At 42.3% G+C, this 21018-nt stretch overlaps 1 protein-coding gene across 6 annotated transcripts in view; it reads left to right on the forward strand.

The window, feature by feature from the left end:
- Positions 1 to 21018, forward strand: part of LOC118425597 (breast carcinoma-amplified sequence 3 homolog) — a 106950-nt gene that overhangs the window by 30751 nt on the left and 55181 nt on the right. For 5 of the 6 annotated variants that reach the window (XM_035834538.1, XM_035834540.1, XM_035834539.1 and 2 more), the window contains 8 exons: positions 2194 to 2370; positions 3010 to 3161; positions 3739 to 3820; positions 4698 to 4791; positions 5827 to 5979; positions 6565 to 6825; positions 11789 to 11951; positions 13080 to 13177. In XM_035834538.1, coding sequence (XP_035690431.1) covers positions 2194 to 2370; positions 3010 to 3161; positions 3739 to 3820; positions 4698 to 4791; positions 5827 to 5979; positions 6565 to 6825; positions 11789 to 11951; positions 13080 to 13177 — 1180 coding nt within the window. The remainder of the gene's footprint in view (positions 1 to 2193; positions 2371 to 3009; positions 3162 to 3738; positions 3821 to 4697; positions 4792 to 5826; positions 5980 to 6564; positions 6826 to 11788; positions 11952 to 13079; positions 13178 to 21018) is intronic. The other variant, XM_035834541.1, reaches the window with a different exon arrangement.

The raw sequence follows: 21018 nt of genomic DNA on the forward strand, positions 1-21018 counted from the left end.
CTGTTATGACGACATCTCCACACAGACTACATTTTATCAGTCCCCCTTGCAAGTGGTCTTCTTTGTCAGTTTTGACTCTTTACATTATGACAGTTTAACGTTTTACAGTTTAACTTTGACTTGCTGGTTCAGATGGTCACTAGTCCGATTGGACAATTAAATTTCATGCAAGAGGTTTGGCTTAGCTTGTCATAACTTTACAACATATGGAGAACAACATGGCAGTACGCTGTGGATCTCACTTCACTACTCTCAAGCCAGGGGAATGACACTAAGTGCTACACTACAAGTGTCTAACTCCTTGTCAGACTACAAAGCTAATTATAGACTAAATGTAACCAATACATTCATTTTGGTTTTTATAGTGTCAAACAGAAACTTTCTTTTACATTTGTATTCTTCAGCAATGCACTGCCATATGTTATTGTAAGAGTTAAAGATTGTAAATGCTGGCGCAATTTCGTTTGTGCTGCAAGGCAGATTTGCTCTGTGTTTTATTAAATAAACCACTACTACATGTACTACTACTTTACAAAACATATGGAAGCTATAAAAGTGAGGAAAGAGCACTTTGTAATGCCACGCTGAAGGTCGGTGTTTATGTGTTCTATTTCAGACAGTGTCTTGGGGGTTTTATCTGTGCTGTGACTCTCTCAGACACCTCCTTTCCCTGGGCTCCTCCTTCGTACCAGGCCTCACTAGCTCCCGCTACACTACTTCTACTACTCCTGTAAATAACCATTCTGTCCACTCTGTGTTGCATGCTTGATGTGTGACTGTCATTATAAAGTAGAACCCAGTCTCTCTGTCTTGTTTAAATTAACAATACATTTTGTATCTGTATCTAGACCTACATGTATGTATATGCATGCTTATTTGTGTACAGTTTATAACTCTTATGTGTTGTATTTCTGAACACATTTGGCCACTAAACTTTCTTAGCCTATGGTACACAGTCTCCTTCAATGGAGCCTCCTAAAATTGTCAGAATATCAAACATGAAATTTTACACACAGTCATATCAAGTGAAGCAGTCTCATATGATACATGTACATGTATTTTCTGTAAAAAAGTAATTATATTATAAATGAAATGTCTAGTTTTTAAAGTTTTAGGTAAGGTTACAGGTTTTGATGATTGGTACTACAGTCGAAGCTTTAATACACGTGACCACCTCTAAAAACACCTGGCCAATGTGACCACTTTTTGGTGGTCCATTTAGATATATTTCCCATTGACACACTGATATTAAGAATGATCTTGTCTATTAGTAACTACCTATCCACACATTTAACCAGATTTTATCTGTATCATTAGTGGTTTCCCTAGGCAGTTATGACTATAGACAGTCTGGCATTTCTTTTTTTAAATGCATAATTTTTTATATGCTTTCTACACATGTAACTCACTGCTACAGATATATATGGCACTGTTTGTCTACTGCAAAATGGCACTCTGAAATCAGACACTAGCTTGTGTTAAACATTTTCATTCACAGCTTTTGCATGCGGTTATTTCTGTGTTCCTTGCGTGTATTCAACTGTGTGCATGATGTTTGTCTTCTGCTCCCCCTATAGAAACTCATCCTTACCCCATCCCTTGTTGTTGACAGTCTGTTGTCATGGCTTTGTGGGTGTCACAGCACAGATAGCGCTCACTCTCACGCAGCTCTGTGTCACTTTGCAAAACAATGACTTTCTTTGACCTGTTGATCTTTTAAAACTATAAAAGTCTTTCCATATATATAGAACGTGCTGCAGTTGTAAAAATGGTAAATCTCCATATGCCAAACAATGGTTTGAATTTCTGATTGAACATTTCTAACAGGACCTGGTAGTGTTTAGTGTTAAGTCAGCCTAGCACACCTTTAAATCTAAAATTTATCACAAAACTACATTGGTATTTTTGTAAGAACATCTGTTCAGCAAATGCAATTGAGGACTGCTTTTTCCTTTACTTTACATCATACACACATGCAGTCTGGGACAGAATAAAGTAGAGAATATATCGCTGTATATTCTTTGCTATAGAGTGTTAGCCTCGCTACCCTAGTGAGTGCAAGGAGCCCTGGATGGTACCCAGGCTAATGGAGTGTTACATGTGTCAGATAAAAGTAGTGCAAAATCTCATCCATGATAAATGAGAACACTGAAATGTCTGCTAACATGTTTTTTTGTGGGTTTTTTTCTGTAGACGATTACCAAAGGGCTGTCTATGTTTGGTGAGACTGTGGGTCGGCTGACAGGTAACAAGGCCCAGGCGCCCTCAGAGGTCAAGAGCACCAGCCCCTCCAAAACAACTCTAAACAGGACAGGGCTGGTTCCTGGTATCGTCACCATTGTGGACACACTGGTCGTGGCGGAAGGAGAGGTCTCTAACTTTGTTCCATATTTATTATTGTCACATGGACGTTAACGTTTTTGCTAGCATTTGTATGTGTGTACATTTATGTGGTTTGGTAACAAAAAGCTATATATATATATGGATGGATTGCAATGAAATTTGATATGTGATTAGGCCATGTCCTATCTCGAGTTCTGAGGAAACACTGGTCACAATTCTTGGGTAGTCAGATAGGTCTTGTGGTCAGGAAGAAACGACATAAGTTTGGGCCCTCTAGTCACTTTCTTTGGAATTGCATCTTTTTATTTGTCAGTATTGCAACAAGAAAACAGCAACAGTCACTAACAGCTCTTTGTGTAAAAAGCCATGTTTGATATCTCATGTTCTGCACATGCTGTGGTTGTGATTTTTGATTGGTAGACACTACAATTTACTTTCTCTTATCGGTATCAAACTTTTACGGTCTGAGAAAATTTAACTTGTTCTCAGAACTGAATGTTCACGGTGGCAGCAGGTGCACATGAAAAAGTCTCTTATATTATTTATTATCAGTAATGATAAGTTCAAGTTACAGTCGTCACCGTGAAAACCGTGAACATAAAAGTACATTGAAAAAATCAGGAATTACAGTAGCCCTTGTTGATTATTGGAACGACTTGTTTCAAGCAGGTGAATGTTCAGGACGACAATGACGGCTCAGCGTTTGTCGCCCACTTCCCTGCACACAACGGAGAGCCCATCGCTGCCATGGAGTTTGACCCTAGCGGGCAGCTGCTGGTCACTGCAGACATCCTGGGGCACACCTTCCATGTCTTCAGGTCAGCACTGGTCATTGTACGATTTTTACCTCCATGAAAAATGGAGGTATAGTGTCTGTTTGTGTGTCTGTGTTTCTGGATATTTGTGGTCAGCGTAACTCCAAAACCTATGGATGTATTACACACATTATGATATTTGGTATGTGGGTATAGGGTTGGAAAGACAAAGGTTAAGGTTGATTTTGGGCACCCTGGTATGTGACCTTAGTACTGCAGCAGAACTTTCATGCTGTGATCTCACTTTTTTGGTGGCAGATAGCTTGTGATGTAAGGAAAAAGTGATGTATTTTTGGGCCCCCTAGCAGCTTGCTCTGGAACTACGGGGGCTTTTTTTGTGCTTGTGGTGTGGCTCTCTCCGAACAGGGGACCTCCATTTAACTTCCTTTCCAAGGGACGGCCCTAGCTGTAGCTAAGTACTCATTTTTCACCTGAGGAAAGTCATGTAAAGTGCCTTTACTAAGGGCACAAGTTCGGTGACATGGCACGTTTCGAACTCGGGACCTCTTCCTCCTAAGCCCAAAGTGTTGCCGCTTATGCCACACGATCTTACTGCAATAATTTTTGTTTTCCTCTACAGAATCCTTCCTCATCCCTGGAGCTCGTCACAAGGAGCAGTGCATCACCTGTACTGCTTACATAGAGGAGACACCACGGCCAAGGTCAGTATAAAAAGTACCAAACTTGTGCCATACTAAGTTTTATTTTATATCATTCCCAGCCCATATTTACGTTCGATATTGGTGTTACGACCTGTCTGTATTTTACATTACAGCCCGGGGCTCCATAGTTCGATTGGAACTATTTGGATTTACTTGAGTGCACGGCTGTCGAAAATTTGAACAACTGTTTTGTCTGCCGAGTGATCCTACCTGTGGTCGGGCCATACCTCGGGCAATACCGAATACCGTGTTGTGTTCTATAATATAGTCCTTCCCGCACCAGACGGTGCATGGAGGAGTGACCACCAAATGATATTTCCATTGCAGCACATGGAAAACATTCTCTTCGAGACATCAAAACACATTTACATACATTTCAAACCTCCAGCCTTTGCCACCATTGCATAGCTGGATTTGTCCAGTTTGTGTACAAAAAGTCTGGTAGAAGATCAACTCTAGTAGTTTAAAGATTTAAAGCTACCACTACCTTTAGAATTAGATGCATGGATCACGCCAGGAGGAGTCTAAGTAGTTATGCCACCTAGCGGATGAGTAGCAAAGTGCAGCAAGGAAAAAACAGTCTTGATTGAATACACTACAATGGTGATTGGTGAATGCAGTAAAGGTCAGTCATGGAAACCTGCATTACTTTTATAAGAACCTGTAAAGCAGAGCCCTCTAGTGGTTTTTGCCCAAAGTGCAATATTCAGAGACATTTACCATTGCCAACGTCTTAGAAGGAATACAGTTTCCTTTTACGAAACACATTGTTTATTAATGTATGAATGGGTGTCTTAAGAAAAACTCAGGTTTTAGCAGAATTATATAAAATTACCATTTATTTGTCAATATTCACGTATTATTTTGTTATCCACAGGTGCAAAATATCTCCTACACCCTAGACAGCCGGTGGGTGGCAGTTAGTACCCTGAGGGGAACTACGCACGTCTTCCCTGTCACCACCTATGGAGGTAAACATGGAGGGTTCTCCCAAGGAATTAAGCTTAAAGTGGGACTGTAGGAGTCTGCGTCGAACCCTTTGTGACTTTTACTAAATGATATTACATTGTAGATATTGGGGAATACCAATCCCCTAAATTTGAAAAGCAGTATAGCTGAGCTGAGCACTTATTCCGCAGTCTGGAGAACCTTAACAATGAATGCAGGAATGTGTACTCAAATCATTTTTAAACAACAGCTTCCTTGCATACTTTCAGAGCTGTCGCTGACTACAGAAATACAGTCTTGTTTCTGTCCCCCTCAAATCTGTACAAAACAGTAACAAAATGGTTGATATATTAATATTTCCATGTACCGTAATATTTCTAGAACATCACACATCAAGACATACCGACACATAGGTCATCTCAATCATGTTTAAAAAAAGCTTTTGTAATGTAGAAATTCATGAGTTTTGTGATTAATACTGATAGTTAACAGTACTGTTCTGTTACCCACCCAGGCTCTGTCAGTCTGAGGACACACACCTCAGCGCAGTTGTATTGTTGAAATTTGTGTTTTGTGATAAGTACTGCATGATAGTGACATTACTGTCCTGTTACCCCAGGTCCTGTCAGTGTTAGGACACACACCTCAGCGCGGGTGTAATGTTGAAAGTTGTGAGTTTTGTGATTAGTACTGATAGTTATGCAACGTACGTTGCATACAGTTGCCCCTGTGAGACTTAGTGCTCCAATAGACGAGAGGGTGGAGAAGGAATTGCACACCCCTCCTTCACCATAAAAAGTCATGTGCAGGCCAGGCAAACAGGCTGCTAATGTCTGTCTGCCTGCTCATCTGTCGAATCGGCAGGAGAATTAAAGAAACTGATAGTCAAACAGTACTGTTCTTTTGACAAAGATTTAAACAAATACACACAACTAAAGTTCAATTAGCTTGGGGAAGCTTTCGAGACGAACTCTGTCTCTTTGTCAACCCGGGAGTCTCATCTTGGAGTTTCTCTGTCACGTGACATTTGATGGACCAATACTGTTCTGTTTCCCCAGGTCCCGTCAGTGTAAGGACACACACCTCAGCGCGGGTGGTGAACAGGGCCAGTCGGTTCCACAAGAGCGCAGGGCTGGATGAGATAGAGCAGACCCAGACAGGCAGGCACAGTCCTGTCCCTGGGTCATCTGGCAGCCCGCAGGCTCCACCCAGTAAGTATAACACAGACATGTGACTCCATACATGTACAACAATGTATGTCTGAATTTGAAGAAGTTTATTTGCAAGTTCGTGACCGAGGGCTAATTGCAAGTACATGGTATAAACATAGTGACAATGGACAGTCAGGAACAATATTCTACACTAATACTACGTTGGCTATTTCTAAACAGGTTGGGTTTGACTTCTTTTTTTGGAAGCAGCGGGAGACGTCTGAATATGGACTCCAGGAAGAATAGTTTTTATGAGTATATCATGAAATCTTATGGGGATCGAAATAAACACACACACATGTCTTAATCTAAGGCTTCTGTCCCTGGCAGACCGCAGGCACCAAGCAGTAAGTTAAATACATCAAGTGTATATGGCCCCCCTTCGGTCAATAATGACCGTGGTAAAATTCTAATTGATATCAGCCCTATACAGCTTCGGCTATGCTAAACTGTCATATACCGAAATGACAGTCTCTGACACATGCCTGAAAAGTTGACTCCTGTATTAACATGGTTTCAAATAAAAAGTCCTTTTGTATGGTCATTTATTTACCTGATGAAATTTATCATTTTACCATCTGTCAGGTTATCCCAGCAGCAGCATCATCAACAACAACTTGGAGAACTGTCGCCTCCCCCCCTTCCCCCACCCCACAGTCGTCACCCCTGCCGCTCAGATCAAACAGCCCCTGGTGCTGAGCGGCATCTCCAGCAGTTCCACCGCAGGGAAGTCGCCGACCCACGGCTCACCTATCAAGCAGGACAACGTGCTGTGTGTGGCGGCACAGTTTGCCAGCTCTAGGGGCTGGAGGATGGGCAATCCAACAGCGTCCAGAGAAAAGGCTGGTCAGTTTTATTTTTTATGTCTTTGATACAACCACAAAACAACACAGTTTAAAATACCAATGGACATCGGATACTCCACAGAATCTTTGTAGCGAAATGGACCATTGTTTTGACTATCGCCCATTAATCAGTTTTCACAAATAATTATAGGTTCAGGTTCAGGTCCAGACTGGGACCTGATCCTTTAGACCTGGACTGTACCTGTAACAGTACCCACCCCTACACATGACACCCAGAGTGAATATCTTGCTGGGAGCCAGTCCACTTTGATTTAAAGAATAAAAAAATGCAAACATGGCTGCTAAGGCAGTGGACGTCCTTAACCAGTACTTGCATGTGTTATGTTCGTATTTATACATGTCATATGTCCAGGACGATCAGCTGTTGGAGTACAATTTGTAAAGTTGTATGTCAGTTACTGGATTAATGAAGTATCCAAGTACCTAGAATCTGGTACACATGTAGTAACATATCTACCTGCCAGTAGCATTTGACTGACTATTGTAAGGCCTCTGCTTGATGTGATCTAGTAGTAACACATAGTCTAGCACATACCAAATTTAAGTTTATTTTTTCTGTCAGTGAATCTATGTTAAGCTAAACTGTCTAACTATGAGACTACATTAACTCAGTCTGTCATTTGGCTGACTTTATGAGAGCTAGCTTGCTGTGTCCTGAGTATGTAAAAAAAAAGAAATACAGACACCTAAACTTTTCCTCCAATATCATCATGCAATCAGCTGAAATCAATGTGCTTGATTCCCTTTGTTTGATGATAGGGAACAGCAATTGGTCAGTTGGGGCACATTTCTACCCGACCTCTGGTGCAACTTCGCATCCAGGACTTCCTTCCTTAATGATTTAAACAGATCTCTCCGTCGTAAAGCAAAGATCGCCGGGCTGTTTCAGACCATTTCTGCCATAGGCGCTTCCGCCGTGATCACCAATAGAAGAGGAGCACATGATACAGATGACCATATAACTTAATGAACCTTGAGTTTGTCAGTTTTTTATGAACATTCCGGATTCACAATTAGGACAAAGTGTCTCCAAGTCCACATTACCTGTGTCCCGTCCTGCCGTTGTGTGAGGGTCAGCCGGCGTAGGCTGATTGGTCATTCCTTTTTATGTGGACAAATTTGGGATGATTACCTGACATACTTTTTTTTACTTTTATTTCTTTATTACCAGGCCGTTAGACCCCTGACCCTTGTATGTGGACTTCTTTTTCATTTCAAATTTTGACTGTCAGTATTACTTTGATTATTACATTCTTTAACATGCAGGACATAGTTGTCCTCTCCTAAACCAAAATGGCTTGGCAAGGAGCTTCGTAGTATGTTTTAAGTGAAGCATGCGTAGTCCAGTGGTTAGGGACACTGCCTCTGGACCCAGAAGTTGGGAGTTTGATTCCCACTTGTTGTCGCTCGCCTGGTATGTATATGCTACTAGATAGAGCCACAGTTCTAAGGACGGAATGATAAGCCATGGTTCATTATGCTACCCGTGTGTGAAAGAACTTGCAAACGATGCACATCAAACATGGTGGAAGACGAAACACATTTTATGTCAAACTGTTTGTTCTGCGGTCATGAAGGAAAAGAGTTGTTTGAAGAGGCCACCGAAGTCCACCCAAAATTCTCCACATTCACTGACAACAAGACAACAATTCTCCATCTATCATCACAAAACTCACATGATAGAAAAGGATCTTTCATCTTTATGTGAATAAAATGCAATGAAATAAAGTAATCTACTGGTAGTAGAAGACAGCAGTGTAAGAATGAGACACTACTATGCTTGCTTGAGGGCCCGAGGTACATGTACGTCCTGTGCAGAGCTGTCTCCAGGACCCACCCATCCCTTTGTCCTGGGACGGACATTTGCTTGTTGGGACAAACAAAAATTTCACTCCATCTATCCTAAAAATCAGACCTTAGCACATAAAATTGATGTTTTCATAAACTAAAAATGACCTATTTTACAAGGAAAATCAACAACATTGGCTCCAAAACAATGAGAGGGACGGAAAAAGATTTAACGCTGGAGGCTGGTCCCGCGAATCTACATCCCCATATCCCCCCAGCACATCATTCTCTATAACTATTACCAACATGACAAAGTCGCCGTTTGAAGACGAGCGTGGTAGAATGGAAGCATCTCTCAGAGGCAGGCTGGTAGGATTTGAGATTAAGTCAAGTGCATTAAGGGATGCCACTTCACTTGTCCCCTGCCCCGAATCCTGACATCCAAGGATGCTCCTAAGTAATGCACCTGAGGATAGGCTTACTGGAAAAAACTGAGGAGGTACATTTGAATCCACCTAGGCCTGTCGTGATGGTATCTGTCGGTGCCCTTAAACATACTCTCCATCCTGGCTTGTTATTACGGTGACATCCTTCTGGCAAGGTCACTCGGAATTTGGAACTGGCTTTTTATCAAGAGAAAAATGCAGGCTGGAAAATTCTACGGTTATCACTGGGCTGTAAAATTCAATCAAGTTGCAAGGTAAATGTACATGTATTTTTGCAGCAATGTGATAACAATAGAGAAGTGACCATTTTAACCTTTACTGTGCTAAGAGCCACATTTGCTGAGACGGTGAGATACTAGTAATTATTTTTAACCCTTGTGCACAGCAGTGGATAGGAGACTTGATTCTGGGGCAATTAGCCTGCTATGTCATTTAATTCTCAACAATTAAGCGTAGGTTGACTTCTTCCTCTAGTCTGAAATTAAGTCTGAAAGCGACCGCCAAACATAAAGCCAAAGACAGAAGACGGACGACAAGAACTCAAGTCATGCGCATTTTGATTGGTATTTGTCAAAAATACCGTATGCAAATAGAAGCCTAAGTATCATTTTAGTGTAGCACGCTTACCATCTACATACAACATTGGTGGAATACTCTGGTCCGCATTTTGTTCCTGCGTACTAAAAACCAACAGCTCACATCTGCCGGATAATGGGAGAAAGCAGGGACCTGGACAGACCAAGGACCAGGTTGGGTAATAATTTTCACTGAAGGTTTCCCCCCGCAAAAGTGCGGAATTACTGGACAAGCAAAAATCTATATTCCATTTGGTAAATGTCTATTTTGTACTTATACGCCATGAACTTGGAGCGTGGAAGGTTAAAAACATGGCGACCCATTAAACCGGCGCTAAAAAGCCTTACTGCGTACTGTCAGTTTATGTGCGCGTCTTTTTGCCATTGTAGGAACACCCACCTGTCGTTACTGCTCGCGGCCCCAAAAGTTTTGTGCTTGGGAAGAAGATGAATGGAAGAAGAGCTTTCTCTTGATGGCGAAAGTACGCTTTAATAAAGTCGCGCAGCTTTTAATGGTACGATTTGTTTTACGGAAATGCGGCGGGCGGAGCTCGGGGAGACAGAAAATCAAAGGATTATTTCCCCCAAATGGGTCCGTGAAAACCGGACATGACTTTTCGATAAAAGCTCTCGTGAAGTATTGCGGCCCAGGCACGAGAATCGCGCAGATGGGGTGTTTCTGAGCGGCAGTCTGCACAGCTCCGCGCTCGCGGCGCCATCCGTCACGTTGACAGAAAATCAAAGAGGTAATCTTGGCGGAGTAGTTAGCATACCGAGAAATTTTTATTTGTTCGGAATGATGCGTATCTTTCCAGGAACCTCTGTACTTAAGACCCATTAAAAGGCACTGTCTTGCTGACAGATGCGTCTACCTTAGAGATAGCGGAACAGGAAGGACTCGCAGTCAATCATCTCATCCAAAATATTTGTCAACCTCCCCGCAGATTTTGACTAAATCCGTTAAGTGCCATCACAATATGTTCCTGACGGTCGGCACACTTGTACCACGTCTTGATGGATGCGCCCAACAACTTCGCTAACTACTCCCACACGCGAAAGACCACTTTCTTTGCAAACAATGCGAATGTTTGTCAGGGAACTTTCCAATAAACTGTTTGATTTGAAAAGTGCAGCTGGCATAAAGGAAGACCGATGTTACGTGATGTGTATCGCTCGCCGCGAATGCGATCACTAAAAGCTCGAAAGTGGATGCATTATCGATCAGCAGTTTATCGTGGACAGTAAACCGTGTCCACCGAATTCCCCAAATAAATTTCCCGTGTACCACTTTTCCTTCCTTAAGTCGTACAAAGAGTGCCTTCGGACCATTTAGAAGGCATTTCCGATCTATATTCAGGTGGAATGTCCTCGGCACCTTTGTACGCCATGTGTAGATAACGCTGGCAAAACAATTCCGCAAATCGCGAAAACCCATAACGATATTTCTTGTGGCAAAGTGCCTTCCGGACGGATCAAAAAGTTTCGGCCGTCAGCACCTTAAAAGCGAAATGCTTAATCGATCACGGGAGAACACGCTTTCGTCTTCCAGGCTCGGCCTATTTGTCAAGAATGATGGAGGGATGAGTCGCCATATGCCCACCTATGGGACAAAACAAGTTTGGACAATCACACATGATCAGACCTTTCCCCTTTAACGTTATGGATTGCTAATCGATCTTAGTAATACAAGTTTCCGTCCAAAAACACTACTGGAGACAGTTCTTTGAAAAACATGTAGAGTCTGTCTACTCTTCAGGCCATAAAACGTCTGGCTGTTGACAGTGAGTTACGACCCTGCCATAAAGACCAGAGTCGTACCCGGCTTATTGTTCTGCATCATTGCGGACAAACATGTTCGTTATTGTTGATGCTTTCATTCCAAATGACGCTCTATAATGTTGCATTACGCCCGAGTTAATTAAAGTATCCTCTGGGACAGCTACACATTATTTCTCTCAATTAGGGACAATTTGCTTCATTTTGTGTGCGCCCAGCTACAAAATCATCAGGCCCGGTGTTTAACAAACTGTAGTTAACTGCTCGTCATTTTTTACGGCCTTCCGGCTACTAGGAGTCTCACAATATTTAGGGTCATCCTGACTCAACGCTCGTTATTTCATTTCCTGGCTTTTAGACCCTGGAAAGCCGCTACCTGTCGACTCCCTGTACATCATCAGTTGCCATGGCAACCTGATGGAGCACGTCCTGGATCCCCAACCTGTTGACAGCATACCCAAGATGGATGACGCCCCCATCCAGCTTCTAACCCAACCCCTCGCACAATGGAACTTAAAAAGGTGAGGTCTAATTAATGGCTACCTTGCGGTCATAAATGTGGTTTTAGTGTTGTTGAAATGTTTTGAATTGTGTTAAATTGTGCTTACTGACTGATTCTAGGGTCACATTTCCAAACCGGCACTTGGCTGGACAGTTTGTAGGAAGGAAAAGTGTGGTATAAAAGACAAGAAAATGTATAAACATATTTATGAGCATCATAAAACAACCCGGCCATGTGTGTTTGTTTGTTTGTAGTCGTGTGTGTCTGCAGTTTCCACAAGTAACATTTTGAATGCCAGGCATGTCAGGGATACTATTGTTGATTGGATACTTACATGCAGGAAGTTGTGTCAAAGGTGTCAGAAAGTTCCTAGAAAGTTGGCAGGGAATAGAATTGGCTCCAGTCCAGAGTATTCCTTGGCGCCTCGTGCAGAGTTTAATCCAAAGTGCACCAGTAAGACTACGCAAAAATTATTGAAGATGAACCAGCAAGTAAAGCCTACAGAAGTAAAACAAAAAATTTACAAAACCTCTAAATATTTCACCAAGGTAGAAGATTCTGCAGTGATTTTGACAACGCCACAGGGACTAGCCTAGCAGTATATGTATATAGTATATATATAATTATATACTCCGATTGGCAAAAATTCCTGGAATTCTACAGGAATTTTTCCGCGCCTGCGTAGTTGCATCATCCCTTTGGAAGGGAATAACTCGGGAAGGAGTTAACAGATTGTCATGTTTTTTGGAATGTAGGTAGTTTTGGCAATGCCTTACATAATTAAAGAACAATCATGCAAATCGGGCTAATTTGCAAAATTAGTTAGAACAGATAGTAAATCCACTGCATCTCATAATAGGATATAATAATAATATCGGATGTATTTTGCTGCCTGTAACCTACAGTGTAGGTACCCAAAGTGTGGGTAATGAGGCTGTTTAATGTGGTCGAGGCACCTCCTCGAGCACGGGACCCCCGTTTTATGTCCCTCCCGGAAGACGATTTCGTGGAAAGCTTTGTGAGGCTACAGCAATCCGGACGTCCTTGGTTGGTCCCCCATCCAAGTACTGCCCGGACCACACATTGCTTAACTTCCGAGATCGAGGGATCGGGTGTACCAACGCGCATTATTTCTTTTTTCCAACAGGTGTTCGACGTCAGCAGAGCTGAAGCCCCCCCTCCCCAGCAACAGTCCCCTCATCATCGCCGCAGACATTGTGGCTGCAGACAACGCAGCGAGCATGAGTAAGTAGCCTTGTTTCATCATGTTCATCTTAACTCGGTGAAGGTTCATACTCTCATCCATAGCATGTTAGATTTTTCTGTCCTTCACAATATTTCTAAAACATGTCCTTACGTTCCCCTCTGAGATGTTTTTTAAATTTACTTGAAACATGAAATAAGACCCCTTTGTATGTGGCATGTTAAATTTTCCTTAATATATCCTTCACAAAATTTGATGGTAATTGGGAAAACGTGTGTTCATATGACCCCTTTTGGATGCCTTTGACACTTTTTTCACAAAGTCATGAAACAACATTTTAGATAAGATTGCAGTAACTGTAAATTCCTTTCTTCTTTGGGGATCAAAGAGTAGAAACTAAGGCGTTATTTGGGTGTTTCAAGTTTGCCATGGTAATAAAACTTGCACAAAAACACATTTTCGCAACGTCACAGTTTCAAAGTGAAGAGACACGGCGAAAATAAAACCGCCGCAAATATTTCTAGACATGCAGTAATTTCACTTCCCATCTCCCTTGAAATAAAAACCCATACATTGGTGTAAGTAAGTGGCTATTGTGGTTTGATGGGTTGACGATGATGAACGGATTTTTCTGAAGATCCATTCATCAGAGCGGTGTCTGTTTGGGGGCGACAGAAGGACACCCTGCCTCAGGTTGGGTGGCGCCTGTTCCGTTGTTCTCCTGGCAGGAGAAGTTATGATGTATCATCCGCACACATCCGCGCTCGCACTCCAAAGCAGTTCCACTTGATGGATTGGCCGAGCCACTGTATTAAATGCTAGACAAAGGAATTAATTATCATTCATCTCCCAATTTGCTGACCATGATTTATGTGGTCCACTTTTCGTTTCGTGGCTTTCACTTACTAATATTGCCCAGGCAGTACCCAGGCATGTGTCAATGTACTAATCATTTTAGGAGAAAGTTAATCTGTGTGAGATGATTCTAATAAATGATGGTACTCATGGAATAAGTTAGGCCACATGTAGTCATGCTGTAAATGAATTAAAGTTCATAAGGATTTAATTTCGCACAGTGGGAAGAAAATGGAGTGTTCGTGGTGGTTTTCAGTTCGCAGTTGAAACAACTGGGGGCAGAAGACAGACCAATCGTATTTGCAATGGTTTTAATAAGTCTGCAGTAAAGCGGTAACCGTGAAAACCATGAACGTTAAACCACTATGAAAATTTCAAAGTTTTCAGCCCCTTTTTAGGTCTCCCATCAGTTGTGTGATCAATATTAGAATCTGGAACTTTGATTGATGACTTCCTTAACGCTAAAGAATATGTAGTGGAATAATTTGCATTGTAGGAAGTGGGGTAAGGTAACTTGATACTCCTATATTTTCAAGCCATTTTGACGACAGGCACTGGGCTTCAATTGTCTAAAAGCATGATAGGAAAACCATATGTATAGGGAAAACACCACAAGAAGTCGTGCATACCTGCATATATATATATATATATATATATATATATAACAGAGTTTAAGAACAGGTTTTAGTTCTATTTGCAGCAACAGACCTTGACCCTTTCAGACGGAAACCTTTCTCTTAAAAATATTGCAACATGATGGTGCATTCTCTGGAGTACTTTACTGGAATCCCTAAGTCAAAGTCATAATACCATGCTGAACTTCGCTTTCCAGTAAATTTGTCATTTGAAACAATGATTATCCACTGTATCTTTATCTATATAGCTGGTATAACCGCCCTTCGGCGTACCATACCAGCTTCGCAGGCACACGGTGCGGCGGCAGCTGGATATATTATACTGAACGACCTGACACACCTAGCTTTACCTGTCACACATACCTGTTACAGTTGTAAGTAAAAAAAAATAAATTGGTAAAAGGTTACTATGACATTTTCATATGAATGTACTCCATGAACAATTATACCTCAATTCCCTCAAGGCTATTTGAACATTTCCTCAGTGATAGATTTAATTTTTCCAGCTATCAGCCTGACTGCTGATAATGAATTTATGCTCCAGGCCAGACGGCATGATAATGTTCCTGTGTTCTTATGTGACAAAAAATGGCCTTGTGGTTTGTCCTGATGACAGCGCTCCATTGTGCCGCCGCCCCGTCCCAACAAAGAACTTGCCGAACATTTGTCATAATTGTCTACTCGTCGTCCATCAGGCATTGTCTTGCGGCGAGCTGGAAGAAATTTTTCACAGGTCCGGACCGACCGCTGGCGCCTGGAGTGACATGATCTGACAAGAGGTGTCACTTGTTTGGGGAGAAATCACAAGGCCATTTTTTACCTCCATAAAAAGTGGAGGTATTGTTTTTGCCTGTTTCTGTCCATCCGTGTGCTGGCGCCTGGAGTGACTTGATCTGACCGGAGGTGTCACTTGTTTATAGAGCTACATCAAGGCCATTTCTTAATCCTCCATGAAAAGTGGAGGTAATGTTTTTGCAAATGAAGATATTGTCTTTGCCTGTGTCCATCATGACTATGGCCTTCACACTGAAACTGAATCAGCAGGGATCAAGCAGATCCTGCCAGAATTTGAAAACTTTGTGCCACATTTGGGACAGGAGGTGTTTCTTGTTTGAGAAGAAACCACAAGGCCATGTTTTTACCTCCATGAAATGTGGAGGTATTGTTTTTGCAAATGGAGATATAATTGTCTTTGCCTGTGTCCATCACGACTATGGCCTTCACATTGAAACTGAATCAGCAGGAATCAAGCAGAACCTGCAAGAATTTGCAAAATTTGTGCCACATTTGTTTATCTGAGCTACCACAAGGCCATTTTTTTTACCTCCATGAAAAGTGGAGGTATTGTTTTTGCCTGTTTCTGTCCATCCGTGTGCTGGCGCCTGGAGTGACATGATCTGACAGGAGTTGTCACTTGTTTATAGAGAAACCACAAAGCCATTTTTTTACCTCCATGAAAAGTGGAGGTATAATTGTTTTTGCTTGTTTCTCTCCATCCGTGTGCTGGCGCCTGGAGTGACTTGATCTGACAGGAGCTGTCACTTGTTTATAGAGAAACCACAAGGCCATTTTCTGTTACCTCCATGAAAAGTGGAGGTATTGTTTTTGCCTGTTTCTGTCCATCCATGTGCTGGCGCCTGAAGTGACATGATCTGACAGGAGATGTCACTTGTTTGAGGAGAAACCACAAGGCTAGTTTTTTTACCTCCATGGAAACTGGAGGTATTGTTTTTGCAAATGGAGATAATTGTTTTTGCCTGTGTCCATCATGACTATGGCCTTCACACTGAAACTGAATCAGCAGGAATCAAGCAGAACCAGCCAGAATGAGGAATTTGCAAAATTTGTGCCACATTTGGGACACTTGGTGTTACTTGTTTGAGGAGAAACCACAAGGCCAGTTTTTTAACCTCCATGAAAACTGGAGGTATGGTTTTTGCCTGTTTCTCTCCATCCGTGTGCTGTCGCCTGGAGTGACATGATCTGACAGGAGGTGTCACTTGTTTGGGGAGAAACCACAAGGCCATTTTTTACCTCCATGAAAAGTGGAGGTAATGTTTTTGCCTGTTTCTGTCCATCCGACCGCTGGCGCCTGGAGTGACATGATCTGACAGGAGGTGTCACTTGTTTATCTGACCTACCACAAGGCCATTTTTATACCTCCATGAAAAGTGGAGGTATTGTTTTTGCCTGTTTCTGTCCGTCCGTGTGCTGGCGCCTGGAGTGACTTGATCTGACAGGAGATGTCTCTTGTTTGGGGAGAAACCACAAGGCCATTTTTTAACCTCCATGAAAAGTGGAGGTATTGTTTTTGCAAATGGTGATATTGTCTTTGCCTGTGTCCATCATGACTATGGTCTTCACACTGAAACTGAATCAGCAGGAATCAAGCAGAACCTGCCAGAATTTGCAAAATTTGTGCCACATTTGTTTATCTGAGCTACCACAAGGCCATTTTTGTTACCTCCATGAAAAGTGGAGGTATTGTTTTTGCCTGTTTCTGTGCATCCGTGTGCTGTCGCCTGGAGTGACATGATCTGACAGGAGGTGTCACTTGTTTGAGGAGAAACCACAAGGCCATTTTTTTACCTCCATAAAAACTGGAGGTATTGTTTTTGCCTGTTTCTGTCCGTCCATGTGCTTGCGCCTGGAGTGACATGATCTGACAGGAAGTGTCACTTGTTTCTAGAGAAACCACAAGGCTAGTTTTTTTACCTCCATGAAAAGTGGAGGTATTGTTTTTGCAAATGGAGAAATTGTTTTTGCCTGTGTCTATGATTATGATTATGGCCTTCACACTGAAACTGAATCAGCAGGAATCAAGCAGAACCTGCCAGAATTTGCCAAATTTGTGCCACATTTGGGACAGGAGGTGTCAATTGTTTATCTGAGCTACCACAAGGCCATTTTTTGTTACCTCCATGAAAAGTGGAGGTATTGTTTTTGCCTGTGTCTGTGTGTCCGTGACCATGATAACTCGAGAAGGTTTGGATAGATTGTCTTGATATTTGATATGTGGGTAGTAGTTCTTGGTGAGACCTGAAAATGATTAGATTTTGGGCCCCCTAGTGGACTTTTATGGTACTGCAGCAGAACTTTGTCTATTGGTATCTCATGTTCGGGACAAGGTATGGTTAGGATTTTTTCTTGATATACAATATAATAACTCTTGTCAGATTTGGTACTTAGTGGCAGTTCAACCCGCTTCAAGCAGTGTATATTCCATAAAATGTCACTGCTGTGTCTTTGTGCTATTGCTTAGTCATTTGACTCAGGCCTAGGTAAGATTTGTAGCCTGCCTTTTATGTTTAGAATTGTGAGGACTCACGACAGTGCCATATCTCAACTTGCAATAGCTTTTTGTCAACCTTGGTGTACTTGTCCAGGACCCATTCTCCTCAGCTTTTCTCCGGACAGAAAGAGCATCATATTTAAAGAAACACTCGCTTTATCAAACGCCCTCTGACTTTCAAGTTCACAAGTGATTTATTGGGGCTTTTCTTCCTCTGGAGTCTTCCTTTCCTGCACCCTTCCTGGGGGAGTGAAAAAGATTAAGGAGAACCGGGCAGTCAAAGCTGCACCTTTTTCACAGGCTTGACCTGGTACCTTTTGAACCTAGAGGTGATACATGACTTCCTATCTCTACCTCGGGGTGTTCTACTCATTACGGCCTCTGCCTTTCTCCTGCCGTTCGCATTGCCCTTTTGGGTGTCAAACTTAAGAACTGCGCGGCCCGAACTTTCCACCTTCTAAGAGCACTTTGACACGAAAATCGATGGATGGCCCCTTCCGTCCTCCCGGCAATTTCCCCCAGACGCATGGTCCGAGTGCTTTTCACCCCTTCATTGTTCTTCTGAGTGCAATAATAGCCTCATTCATCTTCCAGACTCCCTGGCCATGGTTAAAAACTTTTACAAGCAAGGTTGGGAAATGAACTCCCGCAATTAGCACGGTTAGTCCTCCCGGAATCCACCGCGGTACGTTGTCTAAGTGGCCCGCAGTCCCGCGCTCGTTTGTCTTTCCTGACACCGACGCACCTGTCTGTGGGGGTGAGCGTGTCCTGAAGATACGGTCTCAATTCGCTATCTGGAGTTTCCCTACTTATTGCGCGGTACATGTGCTGCCTGAAGCTGTCAGTCCAATCTTCCTCTCCAGTGTAGCCGGAGTGGCTCACAACTATTGGTCGTTTGTCTTATCCTTCAGGGCTTGCCAGCAGCGCACAGAGGGGGAGAGCATCCTTCCAAACGTTCTTGTTATCTGCCACAGAAGAACAAGTTTGTTCCTTAGGTCTGTCCATTGATCGTCATTCTGTGCTGTGTTATCAGTGACCAGTCGTTCGTCTTCTAGAACGACCCTTGAGATGAGAAAATTACACTGGGGGTTTCCATTTCTTTGTGTGTATAGGACCTTGTTTGGTCAGTCAACATATCCAACCAGCATTACAAGCAACACTCCATCACATTGTGTGTACACTTCAGCAACACATATAAATCTAGTTCTGAAATGAAGCACACTGTTTGACGGACGTTTCTAATGACTGATTGAAGTTTTAACAGTTGATTTTGGAAAAGATGCCCACTTTAGGCAACATTGAGCTTGCATGACTTGCATGATGGTTTTTTCAGTTTTTGCCTTAAACCACTTAGTGAACTAATCTTATATTTTCAAGAATTTTCACACCACAAGGAGAGGCAACAACCAAAAAGAAAGAGATGGAGCATGATGCTTCATAAGTAGCCAGTATTAGTGCAGTGCAGCTTTGCTATGGCTCACATTTTTTTTGTCAAGCACAAGGGGTAACACCTGCTCTTCTTGAAAAGTGTGTTGGGGTCTTTTACGTGCGGAAATTTTAAGTTGCTTGAGGTTATCGCTTAAAGTTCCTTCATACATGGTAAGGACAGCTCTACATTTGTACATCCCCCTCTGAAAGGACAATGCAACTCTTTTCCAGTCGTGACCAGACCCGGGTTCGAACCAGGGCCGCTGGCTCCATGGAATTTGAACCAGATGTGAAAAGTGGCAGATTGAACAGACTTCCATACCATGCGGACTTCCATGCCATGCGAACCAAAACTTTGTAATTTGTAATGTCAATAGCCTTGCCATCGTATTTCTGCAACTGCGTCTGCCCTGAAATGCCCTGGCTTTTATAACACCTATGCATCGCAAATGACGCCCCGCGCCAAAACTTTCACACAAGATTTAGAGGGAAGTGCCGGGCCTTCTACTTCCCCATGTTTAAGAAATGACGTTACTCAATCAAAGCCATGTTAAGTCGTTCATCAACCATAAAGCTCCCCTGAGATCCACACCACTAGAATTAGGAACAAAAGAGGTTTGATTTTTCTTTTCATGCCTTAGCTTTAACTTGAAAAAAAAAAAAGATTTAATTTCACTGTAAGGATTAAATGGAGTGTTGCATTGTTTTTTAGTTCTTGGTTGAAGCAAGAGGGTAGGCGGTATGAATACAGAACAAGTATTTCTGCCATGGTTTTTAGGTCACATTGAAGAGGCTACCGCCCCAAACATTAAACCACTGCAAAAATTTCAAGATTTACAATATGTCTCCAAACTCTGATAAGTATGCAAGAGCATTCTGTATCTGTATCTATATAGCCGCTATAACCGCCCTTTGGCGTAACACACCAGCTTCGCAGGCACGCAGCGCGGCAGCAGCTGGTTATATTGGTGAACTGAACGTCCCATCACACCTAACCTTTGCACATCCATCTGCAAGAGTGTTCCTTAAAACCAAGGTGGTACTATAAAATCACCCAATAAATTCGGCTAACGTAAACTACCGGGTTCAGTCTACAACAGGCTCTCATACAGTGAACATGGGTGCTGGAGCAGGGCTCATACGTACACTGTAGAATTCAAATAGTCACAGATAGATAAAGAGTTTTAGTTTGTTTGCACATAAAAAGTAAATTTGTAAGCTTTCTCTAAACAGAAATCATGTGAACTACAGACCCACTAAGCCCAGCCTGGAACTTTGTAGAAGGGAAACATTGGGCACTGAGATATTATACCCTTGTTGCTGGTGTTGACTGTGCAAGCAATTCTAGTCTCTCACATTGCAAAGACGGTGCTACGATCACAAGTTCTATTTGTAGACACACAAAATCCAACAGGAAGCTCATAACTACTTGAAAAGAAATACAAATTTGAGAGGGACTAATCTTTACCAAAATGAATGATCTTATTCTATATAGATACAATGAGGGTGACAGCTCTTATTTCAAAACAAGACACCAAATAGCTTCTGAAAGGCAAGATACTAAATAGCAATGATAACTAAACAGTCAGTAACTCAGACAAAGGTCGAGAGCAAGATGGAAAGAGTGTAGATGTACTTCTAGACTGAATTCAAAGGCACAAGAAATCTGGCA

The sequence above is a fragment of the Branchiostoma floridae genome, chromosome 11, assembly GCF_000003815.2.
Source record: "Branchiostoma floridae strain S238N-H82 chromosome 11, Bfl_VNyyK, whole genome shotgun sequence".
NCBI lineage: Eukaryota > Metazoa > Chordata > Leptocardii > Amphioxiformes > Branchiostomatidae > Branchiostoma > Branchiostoma floridae.